Raw genomic sequence first — 12127 nt, 5'->3', positions numbered from 1 at the left:
GCCATCTTATCAGTGGAGTTTCGAGCAATAGTTCCCAGGCGTTCCCCTGCGGTTTTTCGAGTGATAAAGGTACCCTCCGAATTGGGTATAAAAGCGCAGCTATTCCCAGTGGATAGTCACAGTTGTGAAGTGACATTCCCTCAGTTAGTTTCCTTTTGAGAGATCCTACTAATCCTCAGTAAAATGGCCGACAAGAAGAATCTCCTCCTGCTCTTCGACCATCCCACCGAGCCCGTGTTCATGGACAAGGGCAAGAGGGTGACCGTGTTCGATGTGCCCGACTCCTTCCTGACCGATCGCTACCGTCCGATCAGTAATGAGGTGCAGAACCGCGTGGGCGACACCGTGGAGCAGCGCATCCCGGTGCGGGATATCTCCATTCCCGACCTCCGCATCCCCATGTCGCTGGGCCGCGACGAGCAGTTCTCCCTGTTCCTGCCGAAGCACAGGAGGATCGCCGGCCGTCTGATCGACATCTTCATGAACATGCGCTCCGTGGACGACCTGCAGAGTGTGGCGGTGTATGCCAGGGATCGGGTGAACCCGGTGCTCTTTAACTACGCCCTCTCGGTGGCCCTGCTCCATCGTCCGGACACCCAGGGATTGGACCTGCCCTCCTTCTCGCAGACCTTCCCAGATCGCTTCATCGACTCGCAGGTGATACGCAAGATGCGGGAGGAGTCATTTGTGGTGCAGCCCGGCTCCCGGATGCCCATCACCATTCCCAGGGACTACACCGCCTCCGATCTCGATCCCGAGCACCGACTGTGGTACTTCCGCGAGGATCTGGGCGTCAACCTCCACCACTGGCACTGGCATCTGGTGTACCCCTTCGAGGCCTCCGATCGCAGCATTGTGAACAAGGATCGTCGTGGCGAGCTGTTCTACTACATGCACCAGCAGGTGATTGCCCGCTACAATGCGGAGCGGTTCAGCAACAACCTGGCCAGGGTACTGCCCTTCAACAATCTGAGGGACCCCATTGCCGAGGGCTACTTCCCCAAGATGGACTCCCTGGTGGCCAGTCGCGCCTGGCCTCCTCGCTTCGAGGGCACCAAGCTGAGCGATCTCAACCGGGAGGCAGATCAGCTGAATGTGGAGATTGGCGATCTGGAGAGGTGGCGCGATCGCATCTACGAGGCCATCCACCAGGGCTTTGTTCTGGATGTGAGTTCTGGATAGTCTCTGTCTTTAAGGTGATCTTTAATGGTTATTGCTATTTCCAGGAGCAAGGCAACCGCGTTGCTTTGGACGAGGCCACGGGAATCGATACCCTGGGCAACATGATTGAGTCCTCCATTCTGTCGCCTAACCGAGTGCTGGTAATACCCTTTAGTTATTTGTTTGGTAAATAGATCTAACAGCTCTTCCCCTCCAGTATGGTGACCTGCACAACAACGGACACACCTTCATCTCGTACGCCCACGATCCGACCAGCAAGCACTTGGAGTCCTTCGGCGTGATGGGCGATGTGTCCACCGCGATGAGAGATCCGGTGTTCTACAAGTGGCACTCGTACATTGACCGCATCTTCCAGGAGCACAAGTCGCGACTGCCCGCCTACACCGACACGCAGCTGAACTACACGGGCGTCTCGATCACGGGCATCCAGGTGGCCACCAATGGGGGTCAGCCCAACATGCTGACCACCTTCTGGCAGCAGTCGGATGTGGACATGTCCCGCGGCTTCGACTTCCTGCCCCGCGGCAATGTGTTTGCCCGGTTCAGCCACCTGCAGCACCTGCCCTTCACCTACACCATCAATGTGAACAACGACAGTGGAGTGCAGCGGTTCGGCTACGTGCGCATCTTCATGGCGCCCAAGAATGACGAGCGTGGTCAGCCCATGTTGATGCGGGATCAGCGTGGCATGATGATCGAGCTGGACAAGTTTGTGGCTGCCCTGAACCCGGGTCCCAACACCATTCGCCGCCGCTCCACGGAGTCAAGTGTCACGATTCCATTTGAGAGGACTTTCCGCAATTTGGATGCCAATCGTCCGACTGCCGGTTCCCCCGAGGAACTGGAGTTCAACTTCTGCGGCTGCGGCTGGCCCAATCACATGCTGGTGCCGAAGGGTCTGCCCGAGGGTCTGCCCATGGTGCTCTTCATCATGGTGTCCAACTATGAGAACGACAGGGTAGGTTTACTTAAGTGTTAGGTTTTAGTGCTGACCTTAACTCTTCATCCATTTTTGTCCCCCAGATTGACCAGCAATTGGTGGGTCGCTGCAGCGATGCCGCCTCCTACTGCGGAGTCCGCGATCGCCTGTATCCGGATCGCCAGTCCATGGGCTATCCCTTCGACAGGTTGCCCCGCACCGGAGTCGATCGCCTGGTGAACTTCCTCACGCCCAACATGAGCATCGTGGATGTGAACATTCGCCACGAGAATCGCACTGTTCAGCGCCAGAACTAGATGAACCCAAGCTCGGACTAATCCGCTCCTGATCCACATTGCCAGCAACCTGACCCCGTTTCGATGACCTTGCCCATTTCTAGATATATAACTCTTAGCAATCTATTGCATCTTTATTGAGCCGCTTAATAAACAAGACATCATGGCATTCCACAAAGCAACTTTTGTTCTCAATTATTATGGGTTGGCCTCCGCGCGGGAATCTCTCGCTGATTGCGCTTATCAGCGGTATCAGCCTCCGGTGGAGGCTTTAAATGCCAGCTCCACGGGCTTGGAGCCACTCAGTTCGAGAAGATCCGGTGTTGAGTGCGAAAGTGAAACCGATTCCAGAGGAGATGAGCCTGCCGCTGCTGCTGCTGATAGTGGGCATTGCCGTAAGCATGCTGGCGATTAAATAATCTTTGAATACGTGCTGGGATCTTTAAAAAACAATAGTGATTTTAATATTCGTTCTAACGCATTTTATTGCGTAGCTAAAAAAGTGCTTTTATTGAAATGCTTTCTACTAAAACAAGTGCATCTAGTATAGTAGATTTTCATGGTTTCATCCAGTTATAAAAATATGTTTAATTTAAAGTAGCTATAGATCTATCAACTACCCATTTCAAACGCGAACAGATTAAAAACAGATTGGGAACAGATTGGGAACATACTGAGAACAGATTGGAAAAATATTGAACAATATTGGCAAAAAACATTGCAAGGAGAAAGTATAAAGTCTTAAAATAAATAATCTATTGCGTAATACAATTGTATGCATATTTCCAACAGTTTATTTTTAATTAGCAAATAACGAGTCTTAAATTTTATACTAATTTCAAATAGAGATGTTATCCAATTAAATTCAAATTGTTTATGGAGGAAATTCACAAAAAGGCAAACTTGCTACATAAAAATATAGATAACCAATTTATTTAACACCAATTTTGATATTTTTTTTTTGGTTTGAACTCTATAATAACTTGCTTAAGAAAAAGCTTTGAAAACGATTCGATTCGATGATAATTCTAATACAATGTTTTTTCTTTAACTTAAGTGCGCAAATGCGGCTGCCAACTTTGACCTCGAGGCCAAGACGTTTGTGAATCAGTCGAGTGATCGCTACTACAGGTTGTACAACGAGATTGCCGGCGAGACGTACACTGCAAACAACGAGGAAGACTTCGATGCCCTGTTCAACAAGCTGAACAATGTGAAGCGCATTGCCGAGGAGCTGGTGAGCATCTCCCGCCAGGCGGCCGGATTTGATCTGGACAGGATTCGCAATCCGGAGACAAAGGTTGCCCTGCAGGAGCTGCGCAGTGCGGGTGATTTGTTTGTCCTGGGCGACGACTACTTCTCCTCCGTGCAGATGAACCTGGCCGCCCTGCAAACGCTCTCCACGGACAAGGACATCGAGCCGTATCTGGGCGGAGCCAATATGCCCAACGAGGACGACAGTCCGCTGGCCTACTTCCCGGACATCCAGAAGATCGTGCAGACCAGCCGGGATGCCGACGAGCTGAAGTACTACTGGGAGGCGTGGCGCGAGAAGAACCAACTGTGGGCCTCGCTCAACTTCTACACCATCGTGCAGTCCTATCAGCGGGCGGCCAAGATCCTGGACGTGCCGGTGCACAAGCTGTGGTACCGCTACGACAGCCAGGAGATGCTCCAGCAGATGGAGCAGGTGATGCTGGAACTGCGCCCGGCCTACCAGCAACTGCACGCCTTCGTCCGCCAGGAGCTGCACAAGAAGTACGGCGGCGAGGTGGTGAATCCCAATGGACCCATACCCGATCACCTGCTTCAGCAGGTCCTGGAGCAGGCCTGGGCAGGTGGCAGCATCCTGGAGCAGTACTACCCGCGTGCCCAGTTGCCGGAGTTCGATGAGTTCGTCAAGGACCTGAGTGCCAAGGCAATGGTCAACGAATCGGAAGCCTTCTACACCTCTTTGGGCTTTGAGCCACTGTCCGCGGAGTTCCACAAGAACCAGCTGAAGGAGCCCAACCAGGACAGTCCCAACGACGACTGCCGACCCTCCATCTTCGACATGACCCCACATGTATACCTCATGTACTGCGAGAAGGTCAGCTTCCGGAAACTTATGCAGTACCACAGCCACATGGCCAGGGTGTACTACGCCCAGCAGAAGAGGCACCTGCCCTCGTACTACTTCAAGGCCTACAACCTGGAGTTCGCCGTGGGCGAGGCCGTGGTCCTCTCCGCCTCCGCTCCCGCCCACCTCACTGGCCGCCGCCTGGCCACCACCACCCTCGACGAGACGGCCCTCATGAGTCGGCTCTTCCGCATGGTGAGTACCCCATTGTTTCTGAAAACTAGGGTACCCTCAAGAAATCTAATTACCCAATTTCTTATGTCATTAGGCACAAGTCTTTTTTACAAAGGAAATATAATTTTGTTTAATTATTTAAATAGGCATAAAGTGGTCTTTTGATATTTAACAAAGTGCTTAATAACTTATAATTAAAAAGGTTTCAAATTAACATAATGCGAGTTATATGTTATTCAGCTAATTCTATATTACAACCAGTTTTTATACCTTTTTCCTTATTTTTTTCCATTCGCTAGCATAATCAATATTATTGATAATATCAGTATTACAATCTACTGTTGGTTAAGGTACAAGATTTAACATGTTGATAAATAATGTTGTTTATTAAAAAAAACCTTTTTTAATTTGCATTATTTCTATTAACTTCCATATTAGGTCTTTATTTATGATTTATTACCAAATCAAGTTAAATAAAATCCACTCTACAAGGCAAATATTTCTTATCTTTTAATTTTTTTTTATTAAAAAGATTTAATAACATCATATTTAAATTTATCTTTAATTCCAGTCCATTCACACGATTCTGAGCATTCCATTGTACTACGTGCACACCAAGGTGATGCACGACCTTCTGAACAACACCGTGGACATGGACACCGTGAACAAGCACTACTGGCGACTGATGGAGCAGCATGCCGGAATTGAACCGCCCTCGGATCGGGCAGAAGGTGCCATTGACTTTCCCTACAAATTCTACGTCAACATTGACCAGAGCTTCCAGACTCAGTAAGTGTTCTTAGGTGTCTATATAAGGAAACGCTTTAATTTACAAACATTTTAGAAAATTCATTTCCGAGATTCTGGGCTATCAGATCTATCGCGAGTTCTGCAAGAAGAGTTACAGCAGTGGACCGCTGCACAACTGCGATTTCTATGGCAGTCTGGCCGTTGGCAACGACTTAAAGTGAGTTTTCTTAGTTTCCCTTCAGAATTTAATACTCAACTAGTTACTCTTTCCCAGATCCATGATGTCTTTGGGTTCTACCAAGCCCTGGAAAGAAGTGATTGCCAAAATACTGCCCAGTAACACTGGACTGAGTAGCTTGGCTCTGCTGGAGTACTATCAGCCCGTTCTGGATTGGCTCAAAAAATATAATAAGGACGCTAGTTCCAAAATTGGCTGGACTTCAACCAAGAAAAGTAAGGTTGAATACTTTGAAATTTGTACATTTTATATTAATTTTATCATTGCAGAAATCGTTTGAGGACTTTAAAGAGCAGCTTTCTATGAGGCCAAATTAGTTTGCTCACAAATATTAATAAAATATCTTTTTTGATTTTACCTTCATTTTTCAAATATCTATTTGAATTGGTAACTGTTAAAATAAAAACGTTTTACAACACTGCTGCGAATCGGTTTTATAAATGAATCGGTTTGCTAGACGGTTGTCTCACTCGCACCTACTTTAACTTGTATGCGGGTGCTTATATGAACGAAAGTTTTGGTTAGAGGGAGATGGAAGTAGGAACTACTTCGGCGCGTAAAATACGGCATTCAAATTCTAAGTTAACCAAATTAAATTTAAAAATGATCATTTAATACAATTTTATATAATTATTTGATATATTAGTTAATAAATAAATCGAGTTTAAAAATGGCTAAAACAGAAAAATATATTTATGTTTAGTGATTTCGTTGACAAAAGCCGCTTCTTGTTCCAATTCTATTTTTAAGATTTCAAGAATTTCCCAACTCTCCAGCAGTCAGGCGGAAAATCGGTTCCGGCTGTGGGCAGCTTTGACTTTTTCTTTTAGTTTCTATCGTGTTTGACCACAAATAATCGGTGGCGGCTGCGTTGCAACCTCCAAGAGTCCAAGAGCCCTCGAAATGTTGCTTGTTGGCTGCGTTAAAGTGTCGCAATCCGAAGTCAAGAGCCTGTCCTCCGGTTTGAAGTCCATTCAAGCGCACCGCAGCTCGTTGTGCGTTCGCCGCTTGATTGCATCCACCGGCCACTGGCCACATCCACATCCACATCCACCAACAACCTCCACATCCACATCGAAATCCACATCAGACCGAGCCACTCTTGCGGTGGTTGTCACCAGACCAGATGACGATCTGTATTTTACCCACGTTACAGATACACTTTCCTTTGAAGAAATCTGCTGGGGATACTAATAAGCATTAGATTTGTAATTACGAATTTTCAACTATAAAATTTATATTTTTGATATATAGTATAATAATTGTATTTATCATTGATTGATGGTAATAATCCACAGAAAATATTTTTAAAAAGTCAATTATTAATTTAACTAATACATTTTTAAATCCAAAAAACCCAATTAAGTTTTAAGCGTTTTGCAGTTAAGCTGCATGGGAGTTGTAAAAATACCTACTGCAATACCTACTTATAATTAGATTGTTATAAAGAGATACGATAATAATAATTAAAGTTACTTAAAATGTAGGTAAAAAATATTTCAATCTTATAGTATTAAAACTCTGTCCTTTTTAAGCAAATGCGGCATACAAGTTTTTAAAGTTTGAAAAATGCTATATGTAAATCACTTAAAAGTTAATGTATTTTTGCGTTTGGTTTTGGCCAATCAAGTTGGACTTTCCAAAATGATTTGGTTTGTGGAAGCAAGTTGCCATTAGGGTACAACCCATTCGGCTTTGAGCCGACATGCCGGATTTGGCGACTTGCAGCTGCCACGCTTCACTTGCCCCGCGACTGGCGAAAGGTCAGCGGTTCTGCCTCTGCGGTGGTCATTAGCCAAGACAGAGTCCAAGCCCAGCGAATTGTGGAGCAATAGCGATCGCGGGCGGCAAGGTCGGCGGATCGCCCACGGCCACGCCCCCCTCCCCTTTCGGCCATGCCCCCGGGGGCGTTCCTCATTTAGCTGGACGAGTGCTTTTCCCCCGACTGGATTTCCTTTTCGCCTTTCCAGTGGGGGCGTCTGCGGCAAATGGGCGAATGCATTGCGTGCCGCCTGTTTTTCTGTCAGTCGACGAAGGTGCAGTATGCAGTCTCCAGTTTTAAGTTTGCAGTTTGCAGTATGCAGTATACCTGCTGCTAATTGCGCCAAATTGCGGTGGCCGCGCACTCGCTGCGGAATGAATGGCCGTGAAATTGAATCATTTCCAGCTTCAGCAGAAGCAGGCACTGCACACTCGACTCGAATCCGAATCCGAATCCGAATGCGAATCCGAGTCCAACTTTGACATGGCATGCCGCCCGTCCGTCCCGAAACGGAGTTGAGTGAAAGGCACCCACGCCGTCATCCAGGTATTTCGCTTGCCTTTATGCCAGCAGTTACCTGAATCAACAAGAACGCACAGACTAATCTTAAAATGCTCTTATGAAAATAATTAATATATGGTATAATTTTGATTTCATTATACATTTTGAAGCGCTTCGGTTTCTCAATAAGCTTGCAGAAAATCGTTATTTTATTTCTCATAATCCTTCACAAAAGTAATATTGTTAAGCTGTCTGAGATATGATACAAATTCTGTTTTATTATTTTGAAAATAGTTAAGTTAAAGGCAAAGGCCAATTTAAAAATTGGTCAAACGTATTTCGTTATTCATATATTGAAAAGTTCCCAGAACAACATTTCTAAATTCAGCTACATAAAAAAATATGTATTATATGTACAACTAATATGTAAAAAATCATAACAATATATTATTGGGTATTATATACTTAATACATTTTTCTATATACTCCAATTTATATTTATTATTTGTTAGTTAAATTTTGGGACGTTAAGACAATTTTGAATGTATATTTTAGGTAGGAAACAGTATCTTAAACAAATTTCACAAGCTAAAGAAATATATGATATGATTTCCAACTTTGAAAAATGTAAGTTTATTTAATTACAGCACCTTGCCATTTGGCGTTGCAAATCGGCTGCCAAAATTGGCACAGCCCCTCGGGGAGAGTATAAAGACTTAAGTGTCCAAATTATGCATAGATATACGGGTATGGGAATGCTGTGTGGACGGAGAAAAGAGCCGAAACGGAAACCGCAAAGGGAAAACAAGTTAAATGAAATTTGCATGTCGATGTCAGACAATTTGGTGAACTTTTTTAAATTGCCCATCAGCAGATGCATTCACATTAACATTAACTCAAAAAGTAAATCCCCATATATGAGCACTCGTTAACAAGTTGGGAACATGTGTAGGAGATATGCGAGTGTTATATGCGAATTTTGTTTACATATTCATCGGGCACGTTGGTGGCAAGCATTTAAACAAACGAACGAGTGAGCAAATATAAACGAAATTCGGCTTAAGACCAGCACAATAGGGCGGAATCAGAGGTGAATAGTTTTAGCATATTGTGTGTGCGGGGATTGGGGATTGGGAATAGGAGAGCAGGGAATGGGAATAAGACCCCCAAATGGCTTTGTTACGTGAGGCCATTGTCAAGTTCAGATTGGCAAAAGACAAGACAATAGAGAGCTTAAGGTGAGCTTATGAGGAGGATCTGTTAAAAAAGACTTGGAGAAATCGTCGAGGTCAAGGAAGTGTGAGGTATTTTATTAATTTTTACCTAATTTGCAAATAATATTACAATTATAATAATTAGCAATGACTTCCAAAAATCTATTAATGATCAAACTAAATTTCCCCCTTTAAACTATTAGACTTTTATCATTAAAACATCACATAAAAATATTTTACTTTTCAAGTTGCATAGCCATTAAAAGATCGATGATTCAAATTAGTGAAAAACTAGTCATTATCAAACAATCCTCTAACAAATGAAGCCCCAAAACACCATAAATGCTGTGTTTCGCCAAGGTGAATTCCCCTCGTAAGACTTTGCTCATCGATTACTTGAGTCCTGCTTTATGGTAATTAAATTTCGGCTCCAACTTTCATAACAATTGCGAACGATGAGTTGAAATAGCAGGCTGTTGCAGAAAGATCAGCCAAGCTGAGGAAGAAACTGCAGATCACGCGCTCGTGCAAAAATCATGATTATTTGACGAAATCCCATGCTGAGTCTTATCCAGCTGCCGCAGCGTGGCGCCCCAAAAATGATGAAAAACATAAAAAAAGGAGAAGGAAAACGAAAACGAAAAGAGGGAAAAACAGAAGAAGCAATCAGCCATAACAAACCAAGCAAGCATCCATCCATCCATCCATCCATCCATTCGAGAGCTGACCCCAAGCAATTAAGAAATTATGTATATTATGACGCGCGCTGTGATGATGGCAGCGCAGTCGAATAAAAAGCAATAAAATGTTACAGCAACAAATGCGAATGTCGGTTGAGCATTATGTATACGCACCGCTGGACGCTGGAAGCTGGAGGGCCCTGCAGGCGGTTGTCTTTGCTCTTTTCACTGCGCTAACCTTTCTTCGGTGCGACTACAATGCCACAATGATATGGCGCGGCCATAATTATCATTTGTTGCATCTCTTTTTCGGTGCTGGGGCATCATTATCCGCACCGCACGCCAAATATATATTGTTCAGAATGTACGAGTATTTATCATGGAAATGAGGGAGCTTAGGCTTCCTGCAAAATCAAAAGACTTAAGACACGAACTCGAGTCCGGGGTCGCCTCGCTCGGGTTTGGTTTTGCCTTACGTAAGCGCGTGCTCGCCTTAAATTAAAGTCCACAATCACGCAGCGACGACAGGGGTCAACAAAAAAAAAAAAAAAAAGAGAAGGAGATTGAATGGATGGCCTGCTGTGTAGGTGGAGAAATTATGTTGACATCATCGCCAAAAAATGGCCAAGAAGCGAGCGGTGATCAGGCAGCGGGCGCCTCTTGAAAAGCCGAAAAAAAATTAATTTTACTTTCATTTTCGTTGCGGCAAACGCGCTGGCTTCTTTTACTTTTTAATGAATATCCACTTTTTCTTTTTTTTTTTTTGGCCAACATCTCCGCATCTATTTTCGTACTTTTGGCTTGTGCCACTTGAAAAGACAATTGCACTTAGATGGCATGGGGATCCGTTTGGCCTCCGGTTGGATTAATTTCCCAATTGCTTTGCAGCCTGCAACTGGAGTTGTCCGTTAAGTGGAGGCATTAGCGGGCTAACTGATCGATCAATCGATCGATCGATAGTTTGACCGTCGAAGTGAGCGGCTGCTGCAATAAGGAAACCTCTGTTTATGAAAAGCTCTTCGAATGAAAGTCACCAGCGCTTGCCGTTTTGAATTGTATTTTAATAGGCCAAAAGTCAATTTCCTGGCCCGCTGCCAAAAACGGTTGTTTGCTCGCCGATTGCTGTAAACGGTCCAATTTTATTGCCAATTTTGGCTGCGCCTTATGAAATATCTTGCATTGTGGATGGAGCGATTTGAGCAATTTTCTAGGTCGCTCATCGGTACATATGTGGATTTAAACACGCACCTTACGAAATGTCAAATCTCTCCCACGCACTAATGTGCAAATTAAACGCATTTCCAAATGGCTTTGCATATATCATCTGCCAGGCAATTACATTTACTCAACATAATTTCTTGCACTTAAGTTTTATGGGCCTTTTAGCCTGCTCAGCGAGCGGTTAGTTGATGTGGATGTGGATCTTGCCTGGTCCCGCATTCGTCATGTGGTATTTCTTGTCATACATATTTCAAAAGGAAAACACAGCGAAACACCCTCGGTTACGCATGCCCCCCATCGAAGTCTGCGTGTTGTATAAGCCTCGCTCTTCCCGCATATGACACAAAAATGTGAAAAAGCTCGGCCGAGACAATTGTGTAATTAGCGAAAAGAAAGAAACCAGAAAAAAAAAGCAGCGTTGGGATAGGGAGAGCTGCACACAAAAAGATCTAAACGCCTATTCATAACGTCACATATTTCGAGGCCTACGATCTCGTTCAATTGTCTGCAGATGCCAGTCGGTAATCCCAATCGAGGAAAGCCGCAGCTGCCGCCTCGAACTTCTTCTGTTTCCTCTTCATTTTTTTTTGGACTACCGCATCTTAAATTGATTTATGGCATTTCTGGTGTTTAATATCTGGCTTCTCTTCAGAAAGGCTTATTACACAACATGAGAAATTAGTAAATGGAACAATGGTAGTTTATCCATTCTGTCTTTGATTTGAACTCTTATTAAGAGATTAAAATAATCGTTTGATTAATTTAAGTTCAACACTTTTTATGCACATTTAACATTATTGTTTGATGAAAGAGGTTAAAGTAATAAATTCAAGGGATTTTGGCATTTGTGATGGGAATTATTATTATCGCCACCGAATCAAATGAACAAGTAACTTTGAACTTTTTATATTTAAATCAAAAACATTAAAAAACAATGTAAAATTATAATCAACAAACGTTTAATGTTTCATGTTCAATTATATGTATTTTTATTTGTTGTTAACTTTTTATCGTTATTCAAATTTGCTGCAAGCTTACGATAATTGTTTTCTTTTATCATTTGTGGCAGCA

At 44.1% G+C, this 12127-nt stretch overlaps 2 protein-coding genes across 2 annotated transcripts; both read left to right on the top strand.

Moving 5' to 3' along the window:
* The first annotated feature begins 111 nt into the window (after positions 1-111).
* Positions 112-2575, top strand: LOC108038904 (phenoloxidase 2). Its single transcript, XM_017115786.2, has 4 exons — positions 112-1167; positions 1227-1322; positions 1379-2140; positions 2206-2575. Exons 1-4 carry the CDS (start codon positions 184-186, stop codon positions 2416-2418), a joined length of 2055 nt encoding a protein of 684 aa, XP_016971275.1. The 5' UTR covers positions 112-183; the 3' UTR covers positions 2419-2575.
* A 130-nt stretch (positions 2576-2705) lies between these two features.
* LOC108038918 (angiotensin-converting enzyme) lies at positions 2706-6100 on the top strand. Its single transcript, XM_017115805.2, has 6 exons — positions 2706-2792; positions 3455-4711; positions 5262-5479; positions 5535-5657; positions 5715-5893; positions 5948-6100. Exons 1-6 carry the CDS (start codon positions 2754-2756, stop codon positions 5956-5958), a joined length of 1827 nt encoding a protein of 608 aa, XP_016971294.1. The 5' UTR covers positions 2706-2753; the 3' UTR covers positions 5959-6100.
* The last annotated feature ends 6027 nt before the right edge of the window (positions 6101-12127 follow it).

The sequence above is a fragment of the Drosophila rhopaloa genome, unplaced genomic scaffold, assembly GCF_018152115.1.
Source record: "Drosophila rhopaloa isolate 14029-0021.01 unplaced genomic scaffold, ASM1815211v1 contig_115, whole genome shotgun sequence".
Classification (NCBI taxonomy): Eukaryota; Metazoa; Arthropoda; class Insecta; order Diptera; family Drosophilidae; genus Drosophila; species Drosophila rhopaloa.
The sequence above is the reverse complement of the archived record's forward strand: the minus strand, read 5'-3'. Positions and strand labels throughout refer to the sequence as shown.